This window comes from Apodemus sylvaticus, chromosome 21 (genome assembly GCF_947179515.1).
Source record: "Apodemus sylvaticus chromosome 21, mApoSyl1.1, whole genome shotgun sequence".
NCBI classification, from domain to species: domain Eukaryota; kingdom Metazoa; phylum Chordata; class Mammalia; order Rodentia; family Muridae; genus Apodemus; species Apodemus sylvaticus.
The window spans coordinates 46,716,017-46,740,558 of NC_067492.1; the positions used below are offsets into that span (position 1 = coordinate 46,716,017).

Sequence of the window (24,542 nt, forward strand, 5' to 3'; positions counted from 1 at the left end):
TCAGGCGCATGCGTGTTAGCGCACTGACTGCCGGGAATTGTAGTTTAATCACAGAACCTACGAATCCAGCCGCGGCGCTCCTGAAGGCCAAGGCGGAAGCTGGGCGGCTCAAACTCGAGAATCCCGGGGACCCGGCGAGGAGGAGGGACTCGGGGCTCAGGAACAGCTCGAGCTCTGAGACTCGACTTCGGTGAAGAGGCAAGGCAAGGCAAAGGTGCAGAGGCTGGTAGTCCGGGCTTCGAGCCTGGAAGATGCAGAAGAGGAATGGACCCCAGGCACCCCCGGGCCGAGGTGCTGTCACTGCCCGCCAGGTGAGTGTGTGCCCCTCTGCCCACCGAGGGGTACCTGCCCACCGTTTCTCAGAGTCTCTTCCCATTCTTCCTCACACTCGCAGGGAGTGCCCCACCCCCAGAAAAGCCTGATGCTCGCTACCAGGTGAACTCTGGTCTCCGCCCCGCCCCCTAGGTGAGGCTTGCTCCCGAGGTGTATGGCCTACTGATCTGGGCCATCCAGCTTCTAGCTTCCCACCCCAATTTCGGGGAACACCTGTTGCTGCAGCACTTCCAACCGGGAAGGGAAAGCAATCAGACCGGCTTTTCAGGCCTTTGCATCAACTGGGTCAGGCCACACTCTACAACCGTTGTAGAGATGAGGACACTGAGTAAGGATCAGGGAGGCAAGGTCATAAGGATGAACAACCTGGCTGGACAGAAATGTCCGTCAGTCCAGAAGTCTGCAGGAAAACCTACAGGACTGAGGCCCAGCGCCATACTCCCAGATTCAGAACCTGTGGGAGTTTGGTTTGTCCATCTTTGATCTAGGGATCCCACCTGGCCTTAGTACATTTGACTGAATGTATTTGTAGCTCTGAGCCTCAGTTTTCCCACCATTGGAAGAAGAGCCCTTAAAGGACAGTTGTATAGACTTACTGAGATTATTTGTGGAAAATGCTAAAACAGCAGGAGCGTGGCCGCTGGATTCTTGGGTTCTCTGTAACTAACGGCTTCGCTTGGTAGGTGAAGCCATGAATAATTGCTAAGATTTGGCCAATTTGAACCTATAGAAAGGGTTATGTTGGTCATTAGCCAAAAGAGAAGGGCAGGTCTACAAGAAAGACCCAGTTTCAACTTTGCCGCAACCCTGGTTGTAGTTGTTGCGGCTTCCATTTTTCAATGTTTCTTCCTTGCCATGCTGGGGATGGAACCCAGGGCTCTGCGTGTGCTAGGTTAGGGTGAGCACTTTAATGATGACTGCACCTTCCAGCCCCACACTGGTGCGGTCTCAGCAGGTTCTCTGCTACTGCTGAACCATGTGCACAAAGGACATTATTGTTTGATACGTCTTTCTCAGTCTCCTGGTCTCTCCAAGAACTGGCTTACTCGTAGAGAGCTGGTTCCAGCATTCTGACAGGTCTCTGGAGCTGTCCTGGCCACCCGGGGCTGAGTGGTCTACAGAAGGTCTAACTGGACCGTGGTTGCTCCCATAGCTTGGTCTGCTGGTTGACTTCACCCCAGACGGCCTGATGATCCCTGAGGATGGGGTTAACGATGAGGAGCTGGAGGCTGAATTCCTGGCTTTGGTGGGGGGTCAGCCCCAGGCCCTAGAGAAACTAAAAGGCAAAGGTAAGAAAGATGCACTACACACTGCTTGGAACTTGTGCTGTGTGCCGTGCTTGGAGCTGGGCACGGGGCTGGACATGGGGCAGGAAAACAGAAGACCCCCACCTTCCTGGAGTCTCGGTTCTCCGTGACGTGACAGTGGCAGGGTCAGCTGTGGGTGGAGCTGGGTCTTTTCTAATCTGTTTCCGGCCATGTTTTTCTTCTTTGTTTGGAATTTGGTTTGTGTGTGTGATATGTCTGTGTGTGTATGCTACATGTGTGCAGACACACATGGAAGCCAGCAGAGTATGTCAGAGTCCCCCGGGGCTGAAGGTACAAGTAGTGGTGGGCCACTCCACATAAGTGCTGAGAGCGGATCTCGGGTCCTCTGCAGGAGCAGAACGCGCTCTTAACTGTCAAGCCGTCCGTCTGCCCGCTCCTTGCTTCTTGCACTTTATGTGAGTGACTTCACTATTCACAGCGGCTCTAGGCGAAGCATTGTTTGGTGTTTCATGCATAGATGGTAAGCGTGTGCCTTTGGAAAGTAACGTGTGTTAGGTGGCTGCACATGGGTGCGAGCCACAGGTCCGCAGGTCAGGTTCATTGTGCACACAGTTCATAAACATACAGTAAATCTTTAGATGGAAGTGCACAGAAGGCACGTTGTAGGTGAGGAGTTAATAAAACCTTGACTGGAGTGCCAGCAAGATGGTTCAGTGGGCAAAGAAGCTTGACCTGAGCCTGGCACCCCTGGGTTCGATCCCTGAGGTTCAGTCAACCAGACCTGCGTGGTTGAAGGAGAGAACTGACCCTTGAAAGCTGTCCTCTGACCACTACGCATGTGCTGTAGCACACAAATGTGCATCTATGCATGGGCACACATACAGATACTAAGTAAATGAAAAATACAGCCTTAGTTGTATTTCCTAGTATTTGGTAACTCAACTCTTGTAGGACTTTTAAATTTTAAGAGCTTTAAGGAAATGTAGAATACCATTTCCTTAAACACACGTGCCGTGGCAACAAGATGCCACGGACACAGCCCCCTCTTGATTCACACTTTTATTTTCTGTTTTCACCTACTCACATCCAGTGTGGAGGTAATTAAATGGTGAGCTTCCAGAATCACCGCTAAGCCAAATTGCACAGTGTTCTGAGTGCCAGGATAACATCTCCTACCCTCTAGAGCATGGGTCGTCTCCGTCCAGTGCATCCATGCTGCGTCTGCACGTTGGAGTCCTGTTAGTTACCGTGGCTGTCTAGCTTATCTGATGAGCTTTAGATTTAGAGTAGCCTTTATTTTGCACTAGAGTAAGGACGCATAGAGAGTACTCGGGCGCCAGCCTGAGGAGGGAGGTGCTGTTACTGTGGACGAGGCGGGAACAGCTGTATGCATTGCTGCTCTACGAATTTAATTCGCCTTTAGTCCCCACAGTCTACCCGGGAGGAACTGTTAAGGTATCCCTATCCTGAAGCCAAGGAGCTGAAGTGACTTGTTCAAGGTCATACAGTGAGAACTTTGCGCAGCTGAGGTTCCCACTCAGGGTGTCTGGCGGCATAGCTCACACTGGATAAGGAGGAAATGAGAGCTTGGAAATGAGTGGTTGGCAGAAGGCGGATAGAAGATGGCCTCAGGCTAAAAGGGCTTCAGGACGGCGGCGGGGTGCCACAGCGCTCAGGGAAGGGGAGCTATTCTCTTGCTTGCTGTGCTGTTCTTTGGGGCCCTGAGTATGGGACGGGTGGGGTAGGGCTCTGGGAGGATACAGCTCTAGATGTGGCGTCTTTCTGCCTCCAGGTCCCCTGCCAATGGAAGCCATTGAGAAAATGGCCCGGCTCTGCATGAGAGACCTGGATGAGGACGAGGAGGGGACAGACGAGGCTGACGTGGAGGATGATGAGGACCTGCTGGTGAGCACAGGGCGGGGCAGGCTGTATCATCCCAGTGCCCTGCCCAGCAGCCTTGACTTTCAACCCTGGCCATGTATCCCTGCAGGCAGAGCTAAATGAGGTCCTTGGAGAAGAACAGAAGGCTGTGGAGCCCCTGATGCCTGTGGCCCAGGTATACCTCCCATAAGTCACTCATACACACACAACCAGAGTTGAAGGGCCACCTTTCCTCTGTTTGACACGTGACTCTGGACTGTGAAGTCTCTATCATTTGGGGTGGGAAAGATTGGTCCAAGGGAAATACGCGTTCATGCTCTGAAGGGTTGACTAGGACAGCCTGAGTGGGATCAACACCCAGATTGTACCCCCAACCCTCCTCTAGCCGAGGCCTTCAGGCCCCAACCCAGGAATAGAGGCCACACTGCAGGAGAGGCTAGCCCTCTACCAGTCTGCACTGGAGAGTGCCAGGCAAGCTGGGGACAGTGCCAAGATGCGACGCTATGACCGGGGGCTCAAGGTGAGCAGGGAGAGACCCTACCCAAACCCGGGAGCACCAGCTCACACTTGATCTCAGACTCACGTCACATCCTGTTTCAGACACTGGAAAACCTGCTGATCTCTGCAAAGAAGGGCAACTCCATCAACGAAGCAGACATTCCACCTCCTGTAGCATCGGGGAAGGGACCAGCAGCTGTGCACACCCACACTTCTTCCCACCTGGCTCCCGTAAGCCCGCCAGCCCCAGAATCCAGTGTCACCTTGGAGGCCCCATCTACCACTACACCAACCTCTGCTAAGCCCCAGCTACCCCCAGGTAAGTGGTGAGAAGGGCCAGCAGAGACCTTAAAATATGGGCTGACGTACAATGGAATACTATTTAACCATGAAAAGGAATTAACTTCTTTTTAGCATGTACTCTAACACAGAAGAACCATGAGAACATGATGCTTTTTTGGTTTGTTTTTTTGAGACAAGGTTTTTCTGTGAATAGCCCAGGTTGTCCTGGAACTTCCTCTGTAGAGTAGGCTGGCCTCAAATTCACAGAGATCCACCTGCCTCTGCTTCCTAAAGGCGTGTGCCACCACTACCTACCTTCTTTTTATTTTATTTTTTGTTTCTTGTTTTTATGAGGACATGATGTTCAGAGAAGAAGCTATAAAGGACAGAGACACTAATTCCAGTCTTAGGAGGGGCCCAGGGCTGTCAGACCCATGAGGATAGGAAGTGGTATGGTAGGTGACCTGCTGGGGAAATGACAGGAGGGGAGCGCTAACAGAGGTGGAGTTTTTGTTTTGTTTTGTTTTTAAAGATTTATTTATTTATTTAAATGAGTACACTGTAGCTGTCTTCAGATGCACCAGAAGAGGGCATCAGATCTCATTACGGATGGTTGTGAGCCACCAGGTGGTTGCTGGGATTTAAACTCAGGACCTTCAGGAGAGCAGTCAGTGCTCTTAACCGCTGAGCCATCTCTCCAGCCCCAGAGGTGGAGTTTTAATCTGGGGAAATAAGTTATAAATGGTGAGGGCGGATGTGTGGAATACCACTGAACTGTGCATATAAAAGTGGTTAATAAAGGGGGGAGTGGCACACTTAATGGCAGAGACAGGCAGAGAGATTTAGAGTCTGAGGCCAGCCTGGTCTACACAGAGCAGAGTCTGTAGACCAGAGTTCCAGGACAGCCAGGGCTACACAGTGAGACCCCTTGTCAAAAAGAAAAGGAGAGAGAAAAGAAAATCTAGTTAATAGCTAGGGAGATGGCTCAGCAGGAGAGTTCCGGCTTCGGCTCTGTAAGCCTAACACTAAGAAGTGAGATCCCAGCACTTATGTAGAAAGCTGGGCGTGGTGGAGTGTAACTAAACTCCAGGGTCAGTGTGAGACTGGGGGTGGGGGCAGCTGAGGAAGACACCTGTCACTGACCTCTGGCCTCTACAGGAACACACATGCACACATGTAACAACACACACACAAAACTGGTGTCCAGGCGCCGGTCAGCCCAGCACTTGAGGCCTGATGCAAGAGAATGATGATTTGGAGGCCAGCCTGTGCTTTGCAGGAGGACCCACCTCTGAAGGAGAAAAGGAAATGGGCAGCGTCGGTAAAGCCCCCGATGCTCGAGCCTGAGGCCACAGTTCAGTCCCTGAAGCCCAATAACGGCGGACGGAGAGAACCAGCGGCACAGAACGGTCACGTGACCTCCACATGCACCGCATTAATAGAATAGCTGTTTAAACCTTTGAGACAGGCTCTCACTGTGCAGCCCCGCTGTCCTAGATCTCACTGTGTAGACCAGGCTGGCTGTGTACTCAGAGATCTCCCTGACTCTGTCTGGCTCCGAGCACTAAGATTAAAGATGTGTCTCACCGTCCTCACCCAACATAAAACAACAGGCAAAGAAAAGAAAACTGATGTTAAGGGAGTTTTATGTGTAGGGTTGGGCATGCTGGCACATGCCTTTAATTTCAGGACTTGGAAGGCAGAAGGCTTTGAGTTCCAAGGCCAGCCTGGTCTATATAGCAAGCCAGGCCAGTCAGGCCATGTCTCAAAAAAAAAAAAAGGAAGAAATATGGAATGGAGCCAGAGAGCCGGTGAGCGGTTAGGAGCACTGGCTGCTCTCTCGGAGGACACAGGTTTCAGGTCAGGGTCAAAACCACCTGTGACTCCAGGAGGTGGGATTCGCCAGTCTCTTCCCGCCTCCTGGGGCACCAGGAACACATTGCTGGTGATATAGACACATCAGCAGGCAAATCACTCAGACACATAAAAGTAGGTGAATCTTTTTAGGGATTTAAAAATAAGAAGTAAATGTTGGGGCTGGAGCGTTGGCTCAGCAGTTAAGAGCATTTATTGCTCTCAGAAGCACCCAGGTTAAGTTCCCAACTCCCTCATGATGGCTTAATTCCAGTTTCAAAGGAACCGATACCCTCTCTGGCCTCCGGGGCTACCAGGCAGGCATGTGGTGCTCCCACAAGCAAACCACTCGAGCACAATAAGTCTAGAAGTGTTTATTCAAGTAAATGTTGATGTTCCAATCACTTTTGAATATACATTTTTTTTAATTGGGGGTGGGAGGACTTCTGTGCCATGGCCCGTGTGTAACAGTCGGGGTACCCCCGTGGGAGTCAGTTCTCACCTTCTGTGTGGGCCCCAGATATCAAACTCGGGCCGCCAGGCGGTAGCAGGTACCTTTACCTGCTGTACCTTCTGTCAGAAGGACGAAGCCAGGGACCTTGTGTGGTGGCCATACAGTTGCCAAGCATCTCTGAGGGCCGTTCCACCGTCAGCTCCCAGCCCCACAGATGCCAGGAAGGAGAGGAAGACTCACCATCATCTCTGTGGTGCTCATAATTGTACGGTGCTGAGAGTGGCGGCCTTGGCTACCGTTTAAATAGAAGATGAAAATTGACAGGTTAAACGGGAACAAGTCCCACTAAGCTTTCAAGAACCCGGGGGAGGGGAGGGGTGGGGGGTGGACACTGTAGCATCCCCAAACCTCCAGGCCTGGGGGCAAATGTCCCTCGTGCCACTGGACAGCCGAGCTGCCTGGACCGGCAGAGAGAATGTCTTTGAGCCTCAGCTTTCCATCTATAAAATGGACTCAAATTGTGAGCATCAGACGGGCAGTTTGTACAGTGAGCCTAACCTGGGCTCCAGCACGGTGTTCTTCTCCTAGATCCCTGCAGTCCCCTGGCCCGGCTGCAGAGCCTCCAGCACGAGTACAAACTGGCTGCCCTTCGTGCCAAGCATCAGAATGACACAGCTACAGCCACCCGGCACTTGAGAGTAGCTAAGGTGGGTCTCGGCCCTCACGCAGGGCCGCTGTGGAGGGAGCCAGAGGCAGACTGCAGCTCCGGGAGCGGCCTACCTCTAGAGAGTCAGCTGTTCCTGTCAGAGCCCCAGCGCAGTCCTCTGCCTGCTAGCAGTGTGGTAGAGCATGGCTTGGCAGCCCCAGGGAGGGGACAGTCCTCTGCCATAGGGCAGGGTAGGGAACAGCCCGCGGGGTCCTGGGAGCCCCCTCTCTACCCACCTCATGCTTTCTCACAGAGCTTTGACCCTGTCTTGGAGGCCCTGAGCCGTGGGGAGCTGGTGGACCTGTCCCGCCTGCCCCCTCCACCTGGTGAGGACACTACCCTGTGCCCTTCCTACCCCCACTGTTCATCTTGGTGCTGCCCAAGGTAACCAAGCAAGGCCTCACTGAGCTGTACTCTGTCTCCAGACCAGCTGTCCCCAGAGCCACCCTTGCCAGCCGCCCAACCTTTGACTCCTGCCTCAACACTCGCCAGGCCAGGTAGGCTGCTGAGACCCTTTGAGGTGGGCAGACTGGGCCAGCGCCCCCTTTCCCTTGCCCCTTAACCTGTTTTTCCCACCTCTTCTGGCCCAGAGGTTCCCCAACCCCCAAGGAACCTCCTGGAGGCTCTGGAGCAGCGAATGGAACGGTACCACGTGGCTGCAGCCCAGGCCAAGGCCAAGGGTGACCAGCGGAAGGCACGCATGCACGAACGAATTGTCAAGGTGTGTAAAGGCCCAGATAAACACTCCCCGGAGCTCTCAGGGCCCCCTAACACCTCTGTGCCCTGCAGCAATACCAAGACGCCATCCGAGCCCACAAGGCAGGCCGAGCTGTGGATGTGGCAGAGCTGCCCGTGCCCCCAGGTAGGTTTGCACCCTCCTCCCTCCCGGCCTTCTGCCTGGCTGTCCCCTCATGACCCTCTCCTGCCACCACGGCTGCACTCAGGAACTGTCGACTTCCTACCCAGAGCGGAGTGAGTCGTGACAGCACTGTTTGCTCGGGGACCCTGGAAAGTTCTCGGTCAGGAGGTTGTTTGGAACCCTGTCTCCTGACCATCCTCCTCCATCTGTTCGCTCCTGCCAGGCCTCCAGACATTAGAAACCCCAAAGTTCTCAGCTGCCCACAGGCCTTCTGTAGAAAGACTTACCCTCCACATAGGGGCCCTCTCCCAGCTGAGGCCCACCTCAGTCTGTCAGGATCTGCCCAAGCCCAAGGTGCAGCAGAGAAGCAAGCACCGAATGGGCAGCGGTGGGGGAGGGTGGGGGAGGGGCAGCAGTGGGGGAGGGTGGGGAGGGGAGGGGAGGGGGAGGGCGGTAGTTCAAGCCCTCTGCGGTTCCTCCGCTCAGATCTGGTCAGACTCCAGAGCAGTGGCAGGGCACTGCCCTAGCATGCATGAAGCCCCAGGCTCCATCTTTGGTATACAAAGGGTAGTAAGGCTGGCGTGACACACGCCTGGAATCCCAGAACTCGGGAGGCTGAGGCCGAGGGACTCGAGGCCAGCCTGTGCTGCATAGCAAAGCTGCTCGACAAAGCCCTGGGATTCTTTAGTGAAGGAGGGGTTGATGGCTCTCCAACAGTGGGGGTCCCTGACCAGGCCACTGTGCCGCCCAGGCTTCCCCCCAATTCAGGGCCTGGAGTCTGCAGAGCCTTCTCAGCAGAGCCTGGTGGGGGTCCTGGAAACTGCCATGAAGCTGGCCAACCACGACGAAGGCTCGGACGACGAAGAGGAGGAGACGCCTAAGAAGGTGCAGGGGTCAGGCCTGAGGTGGGGAGGACAATGGGAGCAAGACCTGGGCAGCCTGGCCGAGGCCGGAGTGAGCAGCCTCTTACCTTAGGGCTGCCAGCCCTGGGCTGTGGGCCCTGTTGCACTCTGGGCCTCAGTCCTTTCAGCTACAGAATGGGCACAGCACAGGATAGCCTCCCTGTGCAGAGCTGTTGGGGAGACAGGTGGAAACAGGACCACAAGTGTATCCAGTGCTGAGGCTGAGTCAGGCATACCTATCCCTGTGCCTCAGCCCTAGGGAGGCTGAGGCAGGAAGATCGGGAGTTCAAAGTCAGCTTAAGCTATATCATGAGCTTGAGGCCACCCTGAACACACAAGACCCTGTTGAAGACAGAAATAGGTTTTTGGTTTTGGGTCTGACACCTGGGAATGAGTCCTCACACAGGCATGGGGACCTCTCTCTGACCTTTGCAGCAGAACACCCCTGCTGCCTCCACAGCCCAGCTCAAGTCCTCACCCTCCAGGGCACCTCCATCAGGACCGGCCCCAGCAGGCAAAGCTGCCCCCAAGGGTACATCCACCAGGGGTAAGTACCCCGCCCGCCCTGGCTACCCGGGCCAGCCCGACCCCAGGGGGCAGGGCAGCCCCACTGAGGCCTTCCACCTCAGCCCAGCAGCAGCTGGCCTTCCTGGAGGGCCGCAAGAAGCAGCTCCTGCAGGCCGCGCTGCGCGCCAAGCAGAAGAACGACGTAGAGGGCGCCAAGATGCATCTGCGCCAAGCCAAGGGGCTGGAGCCCATGCTGGAGGCCTCTCGCAGCGGACTGCCCGTGGACATTGCCAAGGTGAGGCTCCACACTGTGCGTGCCCGCAGCCTTGTGACCCAGAGTGTGCTGGGTATCACTTAAAGTAAGCCGCTGGGACAAGTCTGCCCTTGGAAGACGACAGTTGCGACAGTTGCTTCCTGCGTCAGGACAGACTGGGCTCTACAACAGGGGCCTCCTGTGCTTTTGCTTTTCATCTTCCCGCGATCCGAATGGATCGCCGACCATTGTGACACACCCGTGGGAAGGGAGGGGATAAAAGGACAGAGTGACTTCAAGGAGTCATGGGGTGGGGGGGCTGGGAACACCCTGGCCTCTCTCTGTTCCTCCAGAAGCCTTCCTTTGCTTGTCTCCCATTGGCTAGAGCTAGCCATGTGGCTAGCTGCAAAGTATTCTGGGGCTTGCAGTTTCTTCAGGAGCAATGCTGTGTGCCATCACTCTAGAAGACACTAGTCTCTGGAGACAGTTAGCAGATTCTGCCCCTTTGGACAGGCCTGTCCAGTCCAAGCATTATTTCTGTCTTTGTCTTTGGAGGCCTGAAGCCATTCCCACCTCACAGGCAGGCAGGACCTGGGATCCTTGTATGACAGACTGCAGCAACATGCCAGAAAGTCTGTGTGGAGTGCCCGCTGGGTCCTGGGAACATAATGTTGAACAAAATAAAATAGACAAACACCCCCACCCTTACAGGGCACACAATCTGGCTAGGGAGGCCACAGTGACACGCTGGTAAATACAGAACTTGACTGTGGCCCGTGGTCCTGCGTGACCTACCTTCCTCCCTTCCTCCCTCCCTCCCTCCCTCCCTCCCTCCTTCCCTCCTTCGTCCTCAGATGCCGCCAAGGTAGCAGAGGGGGTCTCTGTACACTCTTCTTGCCCTAGAGTGCTCCCCAGTACTCGGTGGGCTCACCCCCTCTTCTTAAATCTCTACAGGCAAGCCTTGGACTCCCTGTACCCCATGCGGTCCTCCGACTTCCCATTCCCCTGCCAGTCCCTTACGTGCTGACAGTCACCATGGTGTGCTGCATGGTGCGCTTGGCTCTGTCGTTGCTGCTGTGTCCCCAGTCCCCAGCCACTAATCAGGGCCTGCATATGTACAGGGCAGCACAGACAGGCTTGGGTGCCCAAAAGACGCTATGGTGTGTCTGACAGTGTGAACTGAGAGGAAACCCCACACAGGAGATATAGAGTAATGGGCAGGGGTGATGACAGCCCCAGATGAGCTGTCCCTGGTAGACCAGTAGGCCCGTGCCTGCCAGCCTCTCCCTCCTCAGGTGCCACCTGCTCCTGTCAACAAGGACGATTTCGTGCTGGTGCAGCGGCCTGGCCCAGGCTTGTCTCAGGAGGCCGTGCGTCGCTATGGGGAGCTCACCAAGCTCCTGAGACAGCAACATGACGTAAGGCCTGTGACCCTGTCCCTGTCCCTGACCCCTGTGCTGCCCCTCCTGGCCTCCCTCTCACCCTCCACTTCTCTGCCCTGCAGATGTGTCTAAACCACTCCACACAGTTCACCCACCTGGGCAACATTGCTGAAACCATTAAGTAAGTGGCCGCCTCGCTGGGACCTTCCCTGGCAGTGCCGCTGGCCAGGGCCTGAACAATGCCTTCTCAACAGATTCGAGAAGCTGGCAGAAGACTGTAAGCGGAGCATGGAGACCTTAAAACAAGCCTTCGCCCGCAGTCTGCCCACACCCGCAGCCCGCTTTGAGCAGAGGACCTTCAGTGTCATCAAGTAGGGTCCAAAGCCCCTGGCTGGGGTATTGCTTGGGGGAGCTAGCTTTGTGGAAGCTGTAGCAGGACTTGATCCTGCTCAAGAGTGAATAGATGGTGGGAACATAGGCATCCAAAGGCTCTGGGCGGGCACGAGCTGCCCTGTTGGCTACGGCCCTTCTGTCACTTGGCAGATACTCACAAAATAATTGGTAAAGGAAAGGAGGATTCTGGGTGTGTGGCTCAGTTGGTAGAATTCATGCCAGCAGTGCATGAGATTCTGGGACCCAGGACTTCATTAACCAGATCCCAGCCCTGGGGAAGTAGAGGCAGACGGATCAGAAATTCAAGGCCAGCTTTGGCTCCATGATGTTTGAGGCCAGCCCGTGCTACATGGACTTTGCCTCAGAAGTAAAAGATTTTCTAGCAACTAGAGTCCTGGCTGGCACTTGGTAGGACTTCAGAAATGTAAAGAGCGCAGCTAAGATGCTGCTAAGGACATAGATCCTCAAACCTGCAAGTATGGCCGGGAGAGGGGTCAGTAGGGAAAGGGGCGCGGGTGCTTATGCGCACGCGCAGTACATACAGAAACAGATAGAAGTGTGTACCAGATAAACATGTGAGCACTGCTCAGGGCGCCCAGCAGTCAGGCAAGGGCAGGCCTAACCCTCTGCCTGCTCCACTGGAGGAAGTGAGAGCCCCGGGTGAGCTGAGGTGCTGCCTCTGTTTCCCTGCCCGCTGAAAGGATCTTTCCGGACTTGAGCAACAATGACATGCTCCTGTTTATCGTGAAGGGCGTCAACCTGCCCACACCCACAGGTGAGGAGGCAGCCCCGAAGCAGGGCGGGCTGGTCTCACTACCCAGGTCTGACCCTTGTCTACCCACAGGACTGTCCCCCAGTGACCTGGATGCCTTTGTCCGCTTCGACTTCCCTTATCCCAATGTGGTAGGTACAGTCTTTAAGTGGGTGTGGACCAAGGAGCAAGGGAAGCGGAAGTCCACATCTGGCCTGGGTCCTGATCATTCCTGCCTCCTCCCTGAATCAGGAAGAAGCTCAGAAGGACAAGACCAGTGTGATCAAAAACACAGACTCCCCTGGTGAGTCACCGTGTCTTCTGTAGAAGACAACCTAAAACTAGGGCCACACTGAAAGTCTACCTCAGAGGTATTCCCCAGCATGCACGAGCCCTGGGCTCCCACCCCAGCCCCTCAAAAAAAAAAAAAAAAAAAAAAAAAGACATGGACTGAGAGAGATGGGTCAGTGGGTGACGCAATTGACGGCCAAGCAGAAGGGTGTGCATTTGAATCCCCAGATCTGACTTAAAACCGGCACAGCAACATGCCGGACAGTCCCACACTCCTGCACTCAGGAGGAGCCGCCAGAGCTTGTGGGCCTCCGGTGCATGGCAGCCAGTGAGACTGACCCGAGGCTGTGCTGTAACCCCACGTGGACGTGCATACGCGGCAGGCGCGCACACAGTACAAGCCAGTTCTTGCTCCCACTCCCAGCCGCCTCTCCTCCGCCTTTCCTTCCCTGCACAGAATTCAAGGAGCAGTTCAAGCTCTGCATCAACCGTGGCCACCGCGGCTTCCGAAGGGCCATCCAGACCAAGGGCATCAAGTTCGAAGTGGTCCACAAGGGGTGAGCCAGTGATCACAGGTTCGGGGCTCCGGGGGAGTGGAGCAGGCTCTCTAACATCACACCTGCCTCCACACAGGGGGCTCTTCAAGACGGACAGGGTGCTAGGCACGGCCCAGCTGAAGCTGGACACGCTGGAAACAGCGTGCGAAGTCCACGAGATCCTGGAGGTTAGCTGCCGCCTGCACACTTAGAGCGCCCTGGTGTCGCCGGGCAGGGCTCCCGTGGAGGCCACACCAGCACGTCTTTCTCCCCAGGTTCTGGATGGCCGCCGGCCCACAGGGGGGCGGCTTGAGGTGATGGTCCGCATCCGGGAGCCACTGACCGCCCAGCAGTTGGAGACGACGACCGAGAGGTGGCTGGTCATTGATCCCATCCCAGCTGCTGTGCCCACTGTGAGTCCCTGCCTCCGTCACCTCCGGGAGTCGGGCTAGGGTCAGGGACTCGGTACTCATTGGACTGACTCTACCAAAACAGGTCCCTGGGCCCAAAGCCAAGGCCCCTCTCATGCCTGCGTCTTCAAGGGAAGCAGGCCACAGGTAGGTCTGGGCTGCGCCACGCTGTCCCAGTTCCTCGTGCCCCTTCCACCAGCCAGACCACACCGTGTCCCGTCTAATCCCAGTCGTGCTTGACACGCCTCTCTAGGGGAATTCGGATTATACGAGCCTCCACTCGACCTTTAAGACCTTTTGTGATCTGACCATTGTCAGCATATCCAGATCCCCTGTCTTCAATCCTGTACTTAATTCTGTCTCTCTCCCTCACTCATGTCCCCTGCCTCCCCTTCCTGAGTGGCGGGATAACAGGCAGAACTTCTAGCATCAGGTCTCCCTTCCTGGTCTCTGAATGTCTTGAGGCCCTTTCTGAGATTCCCCTAGCCCCACCCACCCTGTGCCTCTGCCCACTGACTCCTGTGGATTCCCACCATGTCCCCTGCATCCCCTCATCCCCCTCTCTACCCTGCAGGTCAGCACGGCCCCTGCATAGCCTTAGTGTGCTGGCCTTTGACCAAGAGCGGCTAGAAAGGAAGGTAGGTGCCCGCCCTGCTGGGCTCAGAGGGGTGGGCTGTAGGGCTGGGCTCCAGATTGGCTCACAGCCCCCTTTGTACCCTCCAGATCCTGGCCCTGAGGCAGGCACGTCGGCCTGTGCCTCCAGAAGTGGCCCAGCAGTACCAGGACGTAGTACAGCGTAGCCAGTGGCAGAGGGCACAGCTGGAACAGGGGGGCGCTGCCCTCCGCAGGGGTAGGGCAGAAATGGGGCTGAGGGGGGGTGAGGGAGGGACTGTGGAAGGGTGTGTCTGGAGGGGGAGGGTCAGGAAGGGGGCTGGAGAGGCCTGTCTGATAAGAGCAGTGTGTGCAGTGGGTGGGGAACTGAGACCCCTCCCCACTGTTCGGGGGAGACAGAAGTAGGAGAAGCAGCTGCCCAGCCCTGATCCCCATCTCCACTTCTCAAGAGTACGCAAGCCATCTGGAGCGCCAGCTGCACTTCTACACAGAGGCTGCCCGGCGCCTGGGCTACGACGGAAGCAGGGTAAGCAGGACCTATTGTGGCGGGAACCAAGTTAGCGGGTCAGGGCTATCCTAGACTATCAACCAATCACCCCTTCCCTAGGAGGCTGCGAAGGAGGCGTTGTACCGGCGCAACCTGGTGGAAAGCGAGGTAAGTGGCCACAGCGGTGGGGGTCCACATGAGGTGTTGATTGGTCCCCTGACCCCTGTGTCTCCCCCAGCTGCAGCGACTCCGCAGGTGAGGCCCCTCCTGGACTGCAGGCCCCACAGCCCAATGCCAGGAAGAGCTCCAGGGCCACCAAACAGACAAGCAGACAATCAGCGGACAGTTGGTTCTGGACTCGCCCTGTCCAGGCCCCCGGCCCTGGGCATCGGGGCAGCACTGTCACCCCAGCCTTGCTGGGTGGGCCTTGGAGAGTCCTGTTTGCACATCCAGGAGCATCTGGAGCAAGCAGGGCAGCTGGGCCGTGAGCCCAGGGGCCCTGCAAGCACTTTACTCCCTGCCCCTCCCACCGTTAACCCCACAGCCCTCTCCAAAGATACCTCCGAGGCTATCACGGTCAGCTGGCTCCCTGGGGGCTGCGCTGACCCAGCTGCCCCCACCCCAGGGCCAACACAGAATGAACAGCCAAGGCCACACTCCTCTCAGCTTCATCGTTTTCTTTCCTTGATGTGCACCCCACCCCCACCCCAGTGGCTGGCTGGGCCTCCTGCTCAGGCCAGTTCCCTGGAAAGGCCTGGGCGAGCCCATGGCTTGGGCCTTTGGGTGTACACAGTAAGGCTGGGCCCCGCAGGACACTGTTTGGTGACCCATGTGTGTCTGCCTCAGGTCTCGCACATCCTTCTGACTGACTGCGTATCCCGGAGCTTTGTCTCCACACTTAGGGGTGGACGAGGTGCTCCTTGAGACGGGAAGAGGTGGGCGGGTCCCATCGGGCACTGAGTCCCCCATGAACGTGAGAGGGCATTTGTTTTATTTCCCCACACCATCTGTGGTGGAGGGTGTAGTTGCACCCAGAATGTTGGAGTCAGCATGCCCCCCGCTGCAGCCCCCAACCCCGTCCCAGAGGCACCTCTCTTAGTGCTTTGGCCAGCTCTGGGCAGAACCGGCTCAGCCTCTAAGGCCCCAGCTGGGAACTTCCTTAGCTCAGGCCAGGGCTACTTGGCAAACCCCCCAGACGCCCGGGTCTCAGGGCTCCTTGCCCCTACGTGGCAGCTGGAACAGGACCTGTTCCGGGTTTTCTGCAGTGTCTACCACACGCAGGTGTGCCAGCCCCTGGAAGGCCTCGGCCGCGATGCTTGTCATATGAAGCCTGTTAGCCCTGCGCGGAGAAGTGGGGACGTTAAGGCCATGACAGGAGAGCGCCTGTTGTCATCCCGACCCCCCTGCCCCTCACCTGAGAAAGAGGGCTCGCAGGTGGGGGGTGCTGAGGAAGGCCTCTGGGCCCACGTGACTGATACGGTTAGCCTGCAAGTGGAGCTCCTCCAGGGCCTCGGGCAGGTCAGGGGGCACAAAAGATAGCTCATTGTGGCTCAGGTCCAGCACCTGACAGGCACACAGCGGGCAGCGGGCTCAGGGCCTCGCCTCTCCTCTCCCGTCCTCTGCCTCTTCCCTGCCCAGCACAGGCCTCCTCCAGATCCTTGCTTAATAATGGCGATTTCCAAATTCCTTCACTCCGTAGAAACGCCGAGCCTTACCTATTTGTTTTACCCTTGGGCGGGGTGTATAGTCTCCGCCTGCCCGATTCAGCTAGACAAGGAAGGATGTGAAGACAAGACGGTGTCCCTCACATCCTCCCCTCTCACACCCTTTGGTTTTCCTTTCCTTCCATTCCCTCTCCCACATCCCCTTTTCTCTTTTCTTTACATAGCTTCAGTGGTTTAAATTCAGTCCTTCTACCTCAGCCTCCCCTGTGCCGAGCAGCCGGGCCCAGTCCCACACCTGGCTCTGGTCCTCACCACTGTTAGCTTCTGTGAGCGCGGGGATGGCCGCTAACTAGGATGTTTGGGGTCAGAGAGGGGTAAGGGCCCTGTGTTGCGCCCAGCTGGGCTGCGGGAACCTAGAGGCCGCAGTCATTGGGTAGAACGGAGGCGTGCCCAGGGGCTAGATGCAGACCCAACAGCAACAGCCTGCACAGGGTCTGTTTCAGCCATCTCCGGCTGCCCACACCGGCATCTGTGGCATGCCCTGGCTCAGAGCTGGGCCAATGGTGGGATGGAGATGACCACATAGTAGTTAAACCCCTGACCTGAAGTGCCTGCAGCTCGTGCCAGGTGCCAGGCTCAATGTCGCCCACGCGGAGCCGATTGTGTGCCAAGCTCAGCTCCCGAAGCTTATTCAGGCCGGCAAACTGCTCTGGCTCCAGAGTCCGCAGTTGGTTGCGTTGGAGTCTCAGCGAGCGCAAACTGGAGGGCAGGCCCTCGGGCAGCCGGCTCAACTGGTTACCGGCCAGGTCCAAGCTGCGCAGGGCGCGCAGGCGGCGGAAGGCGCCGGGATGCACTCGTGCGCTGGCCAGGCGGTTGTAGGCCAGGTTGAGCTCGGCCAAGGCTCGCGCGGAGACCAGATCCCGCGCACCTAGGGCGGCCACGCGGTTGTGGGGCATCACCAGGGCCTGCAAGTGGCGGGGCAATGCGGGAGGCACACGCTCCAGCCTGTTGCCATAGAGATGCAGTGTGTGCAAGGCTCGCAGAGGCCTCAGCGTCCCCGCGGGCAGCGCTGAGGCCCCCAGCTTATTGTGCTGCAGCAGCAGATAGCGCAGACCCCTCGCTCTGTGCAGCCTTGCGGCGTCCACATGCCGGATGCAGTTGCGACCCAGGTGCAATATGGTCAGAGTTCCCGGCAGACCCTCGGGCACGGTGGCCAGCTGGTTGTGGGACAGGTCCAGGTACTCGAGGCTGCTCAGCTTGCTGATGGGGGAGAGGAGTGATGCAATGGTCGTTACAAGAAAGAGATCCCATAATCTTACCAGAAAGTAAAAGAAATGGTTTTAGGACTCCTTTAAACTGGAGATTTCACCTTGAAAGTGATGTAGCAACGAAGCTGGGTTGATATATAGAAGAAATATAAGCCGGGTGGTGGTGGCACACACCTTTAATCCCAGCACTTGGGAGGCAGAGGCGGGTGGATTGCTGAGTTCGAGGCCAGCCTGGTCTACAGAGTGAGTTCCAGGACAGCCAGGGCTACACAGAGAAACCCTGTCTCGAAAAACAAAACAAACAAAAAAAGAAAGAAAGAAAGAAAAAAGCAATATATATGACAGCCTTATATCTAGAATGGCCATAGATATAAATATGAAATCCGAGCATTCATGAGGGGAGCTAAGAGGTTAGTGAGTACCATGCCAGCCTGAACTACATACAGCTAGAATCTTAAACAAAAAAGCCGGATGGTGGTGGTGCACACTTGTAGTCCCAGCACTCTGGGAGGCAGAGGCAGGCAGATCTCTGAGTTCGAGGCCAGCCTGGTCTACAGAGTGAGCTCCAGGACAGCCAGGTTTACACAGAGAAAACCTGTCTCGAAAAAACCAAATCCAAAAAAAAAAAAAAAAAAGAAAGAAAGAAAGAAAGAAAGAAAGAAAGAAAGAAAGAAAAAGAAAAGAATAGGGCTGGGCTGGAGAGATGGCTCAGCAGATGCAGAGGCCCAGGGTTCACGACCCAGGACCCACACGGCTGCTCTCAACTGCCCAGGAGATGGTTGTCCTCTCACAGCCCTCCTCTTCCTTCAGGTACCGCACACACATGGCACACAGACATCCGTGAGGTAAAACCACTCATAAACATAGATTAGGCTGGGAGTTGTGGTGAGCATCCTCAGTCCCTCGTCCCAGCAATCAGGAGGCAGAGGCGGGCAGGGCTAAATAAGCTGGGGGCCAGCCTGGTCTACAAGGTGAGCTCTAGGACAGCCAAGGCTATGCCGAGAAATCTTTACTTGATAAAGCACGACAAAAACAAAAAACAAACAAACAAACAAACAAAAAACCACCTCACAAGCACTGAGGTGCAGCTCAGCGCTGCTGTGTACCTGTCTAGAATGTCGTAAGGAGGTACTGAGGTGTGGTCAGACGGTGAACTCGTTTGGTTTCCTGGCATCTGTGAGAACCTAGACTTTATCTCTCTACCACAAAACCCTTAACTCTTAGGTAATAGAAGCTCAAGAAAGGGTAGCAGGGGCAAGGACACCCTTCAAGCCTCGCAGCATATAGTGACGCCTTTTATGCCAGGCAGGAGCACTAAAGGACGTCCAGGATCAGGAGTGCCGGCGGAGCGGCTGCCGAGCTCAGCACTGCAGAGCGCCTACCTGAAGGTGCTCACATCCAGGCTACTGTCTGCCAACCGATTATGCTGGAGATGCAGCTCACGGAGTTGGGTCTGGAGGCTCAGCGCACCTCTGGGCACCTTGGAGATAAGATTGTTCTGCAGAAGGGAGAAGAGAAAGAGACAGAGGGTCTGGCACGGGCAGCCAGGGGAGCCCCAGAAGGCTCTCGAGTAAGAGCGTGGCTGGGAGCTTGCCTTGCCCCGTGCAAAGGACCGGAAGTGTTCGTTTGTTCGTTTGTTTGATCACTCTTCTACCATCTGCAATTCTGGGGAGCAGCTCTGAGAGATGGCTCAGTGGTTAGGAGCAGTGACTGCTCTTCCAGAGGTCCTGAGTTCAATCCCCAGCAACCACATGGTGGCTCACAACCATCTGTAATGGGATCAGACGCCCTCTTCTGGTGAGTAAGTGTACGTGCAGATAGATAAAACATCTTTAGGAAGGAAGGAAGGAAGGAAGGAAGGAAGGAAGGAAGGAAGGAAGGATAAGGAACAGGTGGAAAAGTCCCACAGGCCACAGGTAAGAGTCCTAGGCCCGGGTGTGTGCGTGTAACAGGTTGGGGACCCACCTACCTGCAGGTGCAACCGTTCCAGGGAGGCTGGCAGGCTGGGTGGGAGGTACCTGAGCTGGTTGCTGGAAAGACTTAAGGTGGTAATAGCCTCTGACCCATGGAAGGTGTTGGGTGGCAAGCCGGAGTTCCTCAGTTTGTTGTTGTGGAGGTACACAGACCTGAGGAGAGCCAGGCTGCAGCTTCCAGCCTGCGCACGGTCACGCCACCCTCCCCCCATGCTGGTGCCCCTCAGCTCCAGCTGGGGTCACCAACAACTCCTGTTTGTGGGTGTGTGTATGTGTGCATGTGTACATGCGTGTGCCTGTGTGAGTGCATACATACATGTGTGCATGTGTGAGTGTTTGATCGTTTAAGTAGGTGGCATCTATCTGTCCTAGTCCTGACTTTTGACAAGTCTAGACTTTTGATAAGAGGCTCTGTCTCACCACTCAGGTTCCTTCCCCACCCCACCCCCACCCCACGCAGAGCTGAAGCCCCTTTGACCCCATTTTAGGGACAGAGCCCCCCCAAACTGAACTAGTGCCTCAGACCTTCCAAAACTGATCTGAGCCCTCTCTGACACCGCGCCTCCCAGCACAGGGCAGCCCCAGGACCCCCAGAGCAGAGCCCAGCCTTTTCTTCCGCCCCACCACTGCACAGCTATGCCTCAGACCCTCCAAACCCAGGCTGCGCTCTGATTCTCCTTTTGCATGGCCATGTACATGATCCTGGGACAGGCCCGCTTCCCCTTGGCCTCTGGGAGCAGGATCACGGGAATCAAGGACTGGGGGCGGAGCCAGGGCTAAGGTTACCGGAGTGCAGGCTTCTCCCCAAAGGTGAGAGGAAAAATCTCCACCACTTCATTGGCAGCCAGATCGGCGACACGCAGCGAGCGTGGCAGGAACTGGGGCGCTACAGAAAGCTGCAAGGGCAACAGTGCGTGTCTGGTCCTGATGTCCGGGTTCCTGCCTCCCCCAACCCCCAAGCCCCAGGTCGAGCTGGCCGGGTGACCCCAGCCAGGCTGTGACCTCTCAAGGATACAAGCTCACCTTGTTGTGAGCCACATAGAAGTTCTCTAGCTGGCTGAGAGACTCAAAGGCCTCATCGGGCAGGCCTGTGCGGGAGCACAATGGGCACGGGATGAGGGGACCAGCATTCTAGCAAGCCCATGAAGGCTAGGGACTAGCACAGATTCCTAGCCTCTCTCCCACCCCACCCCCACATCCTGCCCTTACTCAAAAACCACAGCCACCACCATCCCCCAGCCCTCGAATTCCACCATGCTCAGCAGTTGTGGAAACCCCCAAGGGCTGGCCACAACTGGCAAACAGCGGATGTGGAGAGGGGTTGGGACCTGGTTGCTCCCTGCTTGAGGCCCTCACCCTCTGAGGAGATGAGGTTGCTATGCAGGTCCAGGGTGCGCAAGCCACTGAGTCGAGATAGCTCATTGTAGGGGAGCTCCTGAAGGTGGTTGTTCTGTGGAGTAAAGACATTCACACCAAGGCCTGTCTCTTGCTCCTCATCTTGTAACCTGGAGGTGTAACCCAGTGGCATAGCACTTGCTTAGCATCCGCAGGCCAGGCCCTGGGTGCATCCCTAATATCTCCAGAGAGAAGAGGAGAAAAGAGAACATCGCATTCCTTGACCCCACGGCAACCTTGAGGCTTGCAAGCCACTGAGTCCCTTACTGCACCACCCAACAAACCACAGGATTACCCTGCACCTGAAGCCACACCGGCTGCTGATTTTGAACCTGGTGTCTGACACTCCTCTAGCCTTCCCCAACACCCCATGCCCCAACCCAGGACCTTGATATGCAGGATGGCCTCCAACTTGTGATCTTGGTGCTGGGGGGCCATCACAACCCCACAACACCCTTTTTTTTTTTTAAATCTCAGCCCCCAATGCCCCTTTGCCCCAAACCATCTCAAAATACTCCTGTGACCTCCAATATCACAACTATTGACCCGGAACTTTGTAGCCCTGGCTGTGGCTCTGTAGACCAGGCTGGCCTTGAACTCACAGAGATCTGCCTTCCTCTGCCTCCCAAGTGCCACCACCTTACAGGTGAACTCAGAGCTTTGACCAAAACAACTTTACTCCTAAGTTGCTGACCCCAGACTCCACTCTCTGACACATAATGCTTCTACCTCTTACATTGGCTTGGCTTAGCAGAACCAGAGCAAGGCCAGGTTCAGCTCTGGCGCGTGGACCTCCCACACGACCCCTGCCTGGGCCCTATGCCTCCCTGGGTCTCAGATCCCTAACCCTCACCTGCAAGGAGAGGTGCCTAGCAGCTCTGGTGATATTGTCTGGAAATACCCTCAGGTCCAGACCAGCACAGTCCACAGTGTCATCTCGGGGACAGGAGCAGCGCCAAGGACAGGGTCTCGGGAGGGGCTGTGAGCTGTCACCCAAGTGTGGGAAGGCAGGGTCCTCCGTGTGTGTTGCCGGCCACCACAGCATCAGGAGCAGCAAGAGCAGCTCTTGGGGTCTCTGGAGTCAAGCAAGGGGTCAGAAAGCTGCCTGGTGAGGAGTTGCCTTCTGCAGGGCGGGCTTAGCCACTTAGCTAGCCAGCGGGCAGAACCAGGCAGGGAATGGCCGCCCTCAGACCCTCCCTGCCTTCCTTACCATAGTCAGTCTGCTGTGCCTCTCCCCAAGCTTCTGCCCAGCACTCACTTCTTCCAGTGTCTGCTGTGACAACAACTGCCCTCCATCTCTGCATAGAGCAGACACACACACACACACACACACACCACACCACACACACACACACACACACACACACACAGAGCTATACCACAGGGTCTAAGATGACTGTTCCTTTCCCCTCCCTGAAGAGGGCAGGCCGAGGGCTGGAGGGGGGCAAGGCCCATCCAGCCCATCCCTTGTTCCCCGCCTGCTCCAATCACCCAGCTCCACTTTCATACCCTCAGCCAGCTCGAACAGGGCCGGAGCCACAGCCCTGAGGAATGCTGGGGCAGAGCCGAGAATCACCCTAGCTGGTATTTGGTCTGACCACAGACAGGAATGGGGTGCCAGTGGATAGGGCAGGAATTAGAGAGTCCCCAAGGAGATGAAGCCAGCCGGAAGGGCTCAAGGGAGGATTGGGCTTCTGTTCTCGGGTCTGGCTGGCAGCCACCACCCACTCCCCAAATAGTCATGGCTCTTGGAAGGAAATTAATGTAAGGGAGGCAGAGGCTGGCGGCTACCTTGTGAGCTGGGTGCTGGCCTGCCTGTCGGGACCTGGGCTATGTGCCTCAGTTTTCCTTTTTGTAACTGGTCATGGTTGGCTCACCATCCAGGAACATTGTAGAGTTTGATAAGCTAATGAATGCAGCAAAGGGGACAGCAGACTGTCGGCACAGGCCCACAATCCCAGGACTTGGGGAGACTGAGGCAGGAAGATACTGATGAAGCCAGTTCTAGCTGCAGAAGAGCCTGTCTCAGAAACAGGCGATGTGTCTAATGAACGTGAAAGAGGCCTCTTCCTCAAGGGCTGTCAACTGGAACACCTGGGGCGGGAGAGGTGCTTTGGAGGAAGAGCACTGGCTGCTCTCCCAGAGGATATGAGTTCAGTTCCCAGTGCTTCTGGAACTGGGGCTCCAGGAGATGCAGGCAGGTAGGCCTGGCCTAAAGGAAAGACAGCCACGCTGAGCAGGAACCAGTGAGATAGCAGGCTAGCCGGCAGCCTTCCTCTGCAGGTCCCGCTAACGCTCCTGCCTGAGTTCCCGCCCCAGCTTCCCCAGCAGCGAATTATGAGCAGCCATAAAATGAACCTTATTCTACCTTAAGTTGCTTTAGTCAGTGTTTTCACTGAGACAGAAAAGAAACTAGAACTCCCGAGACGTTCTAAAGGAGACTCAGACGTTGGAGGGGCTGGAGGGATGGCTCAGTGGTTACCGACAACCCTGAGGACCCGGGTTCAAATCCAACAACAGCTCACACCTGTCTGTAACTACAATTCCAGTGGAACTGACACCTTGACACAGACATAACTGCAGTCAAAATACCAAGGAACATAAAATAAAAATAAATTATTAAAAATAAACAAACTAAATATTAAAAATAAAAAGAATTCTGCACTGAAAAAAAAAACAAACTTAGAAGTTGAATCAGGTGTGATGGGACACACCCTTAATGCTAGCAGTCAGGAGGCAAAGGCAGTGGATCTTTGAGTTCAAGGCCAGCCTGGTCTATAGACCAAGCCAGCCATACAATGAGACTTTGTGTCATCCCACACCCCCACTCCATCTTGGTTTTTTAAGACAAGGTTTCTCTGTGTATCCTTGGCTGTCCTGGGAGTCCCTCTGTAGATCAGGCTGCCATTGAATTCACAGAATCCATGCGCTTCTGGCTCCTCGGTGCTGGGTTAAAGGGATTTACTATCACCACCTGGCATGAGATTCTGTCTTAAAAATATATAATAAATAGCCAGGCAGTGGTGGCACAGGCCTTTAATCCCAGCACTTGGGAAGCAGAGGCAGGCAAATTTCTAAGTTCGAGGCCAGCCTGGTCTACAGAGTGAGTTCCAGGACAGCCAGGGCTACACAGACAAACCCTGTCTCAAACAAACAAACAAAACCCAACAAACAAACAAAGCCACAAAACCAACTAAACAAAAAATTTCAAAAATAACTATCAGAGGCTCATTAAGATTCAGGAAGTAGGGGGACTCTAGAGAGTGGCTAAGCGCACTGGCTGCTCTTCCAGAGGACCTGAATTCAATTCCCAGTACCCACATGTTAGCTCACAAGCATCCGTAACTCTATTACTCCAGTTCTAGAGGCTCCTACACCCTCACATAGACATACGTGCAGGCAAAATACACATGAAAACAAACAAACAAACAAGTCTCGTGGTCTCCTGACTCCACCATTTTGTGCTGGGCTCCCAGGTGTCCTTATTATAGAAGGCTCCCCACGTTTCTGATCACAAGACGCATTCCAGAGGACAGTTGTCAGCATGGCCCAAATACATGTGGATCCAGTCAGAGGTTACGGC

At 55.7% G+C, this 24,542-nt stretch overlaps 2 protein-coding genes across 4 annotated transcripts; one reads left to right on the top strand and one right to left on the bottom strand.

The window, feature by feature from the left end:
- Positions 1-43: 43 nt before the first annotated feature.
- On the top strand, positions 44-15,324 carry Cc2d1a (coiled-coil and C2 domain containing 1A). Of its 2 annotated transcripts, none has more exons than XM_052166421.1 (29): positions 44-311; positions 1,487-1,622; positions 3,394-3,506; positions 3,592-3,657; positions 3,868-4,002; positions 4,083-4,299; positions 7,159-7,277; positions 7,530-7,602; positions 7,702-7,773; positions 7,867-7,997; positions 8,066-8,138; positions 8,887-9,020; positions 9,473-9,584; positions 9,667-9,839; positions 11,093-11,215; positions 11,302-11,360; positions 11,434-11,550; positions 12,274-12,347; positions 12,417-12,475; positions 12,576-12,627; positions 13,072-13,171; positions 13,248-13,338; positions 13,426-13,563; positions 13,646-13,707; positions 14,135-14,198; positions 14,284-14,410; positions 14,622-14,698; positions 14,780-14,827; positions 14,898-15,324. In XM_052166421.1, exons 1-29 carry the CDS (start codon positions 252-254, stop codon positions 14,916-14,918), a joined length of 2,826 nt encoding a protein of 941 aa, XP_052022381.1. In that variant the 5' UTR covers positions 44-251; the 3' UTR covers positions 14,919-15,324. The 2 variants fall into 2 exon arrangements, with proteins under 2 accessions (XP_052022381.1, XP_052022382.1); XM_052166422.1 differs by having other exon boundaries at positions 9,476-9,584.
- A 309-nt stretch (positions 15,325-15,633) lies between these two features.
- Positions 15,634-22,308, bottom strand: Podnl1 (podocan like 1). 2 transcript variants are annotated; one of them, XM_052166423.1, is made up of 10 exons: positions 22,170-22,305; positions 21,813-22,034; positions 20,921-21,014; positions 20,588-20,652; positions 20,351-20,460; positions 19,561-19,717; positions 18,974-19,089; positions 16,926-17,583; positions 16,074-16,222; positions 15,634-15,998 (listed from the first exon to the last, which is right to left on the bottom strand). In XM_052166423.1, exons 1-10 carry the CDS (start codon positions 22,170-22,172, stop codon positions 15,866-15,868), a joined length of 1,707 nt encoding a protein of 568 aa, XP_052022383.1. In that variant the 5' UTR covers positions 22,173-22,305; the 3' UTR covers positions 15,634-15,865. The 2 variants fall into 2 exon arrangements, with proteins under 2 accessions (XP_052022383.1, XP_052022384.1); XM_052166424.1 differs by lacking the exon at positions 16,074-16,222 and having other exon boundaries at positions 15,910-15,998; positions 22,170-22,308.
- Between the last annotated feature and the right edge of the window lie 2,234 nt (positions 22,309-24,542).

Excerpts from the sequence above, each read along its gene's own strand:
- Cc2d1a (XM_052166421.1), top strand. The coding sequence starts at position 252 with ATGCAGAAGAGGAATGGACCCCAGGCACCCCCGGGCCGAGGTGCTGTC. Across the intron at positions 7,774-7,866 it reads CTCAACACTCGCCAGGCCAG|AGGTTCCCCAACCCCCAAGG; the intron begins GTAGGCTGCTGA and ends CTTCTGGCCCAG. Across the intron at positions 12,476-12,575 it reads ACTTCCCTTATCCCAATGTG|GAAGAAGCTCAGAAGGACAA; the intron begins GTAGGTACAGTC and ends TCCCTGAATCAG.
- Podnl1 (XM_052166423.1), bottom strand. Across the intron at positions 20,461-20,587 it reads TCTATGTGGCTCACAACAAG|CTTTCTGTAGCGCCCCAGTT; the intron begins GTGAGCTTGTAT and ends TTGCCCTTGCAG. Across the intron at positions 17,584-18,973 it reads CTGGATGTGAGCACCTTCAG|CAAGCTGAGCAGCCTCGAGT; the intron begins GTAGGCGCTCTG and ends CTCCCCCATCAG.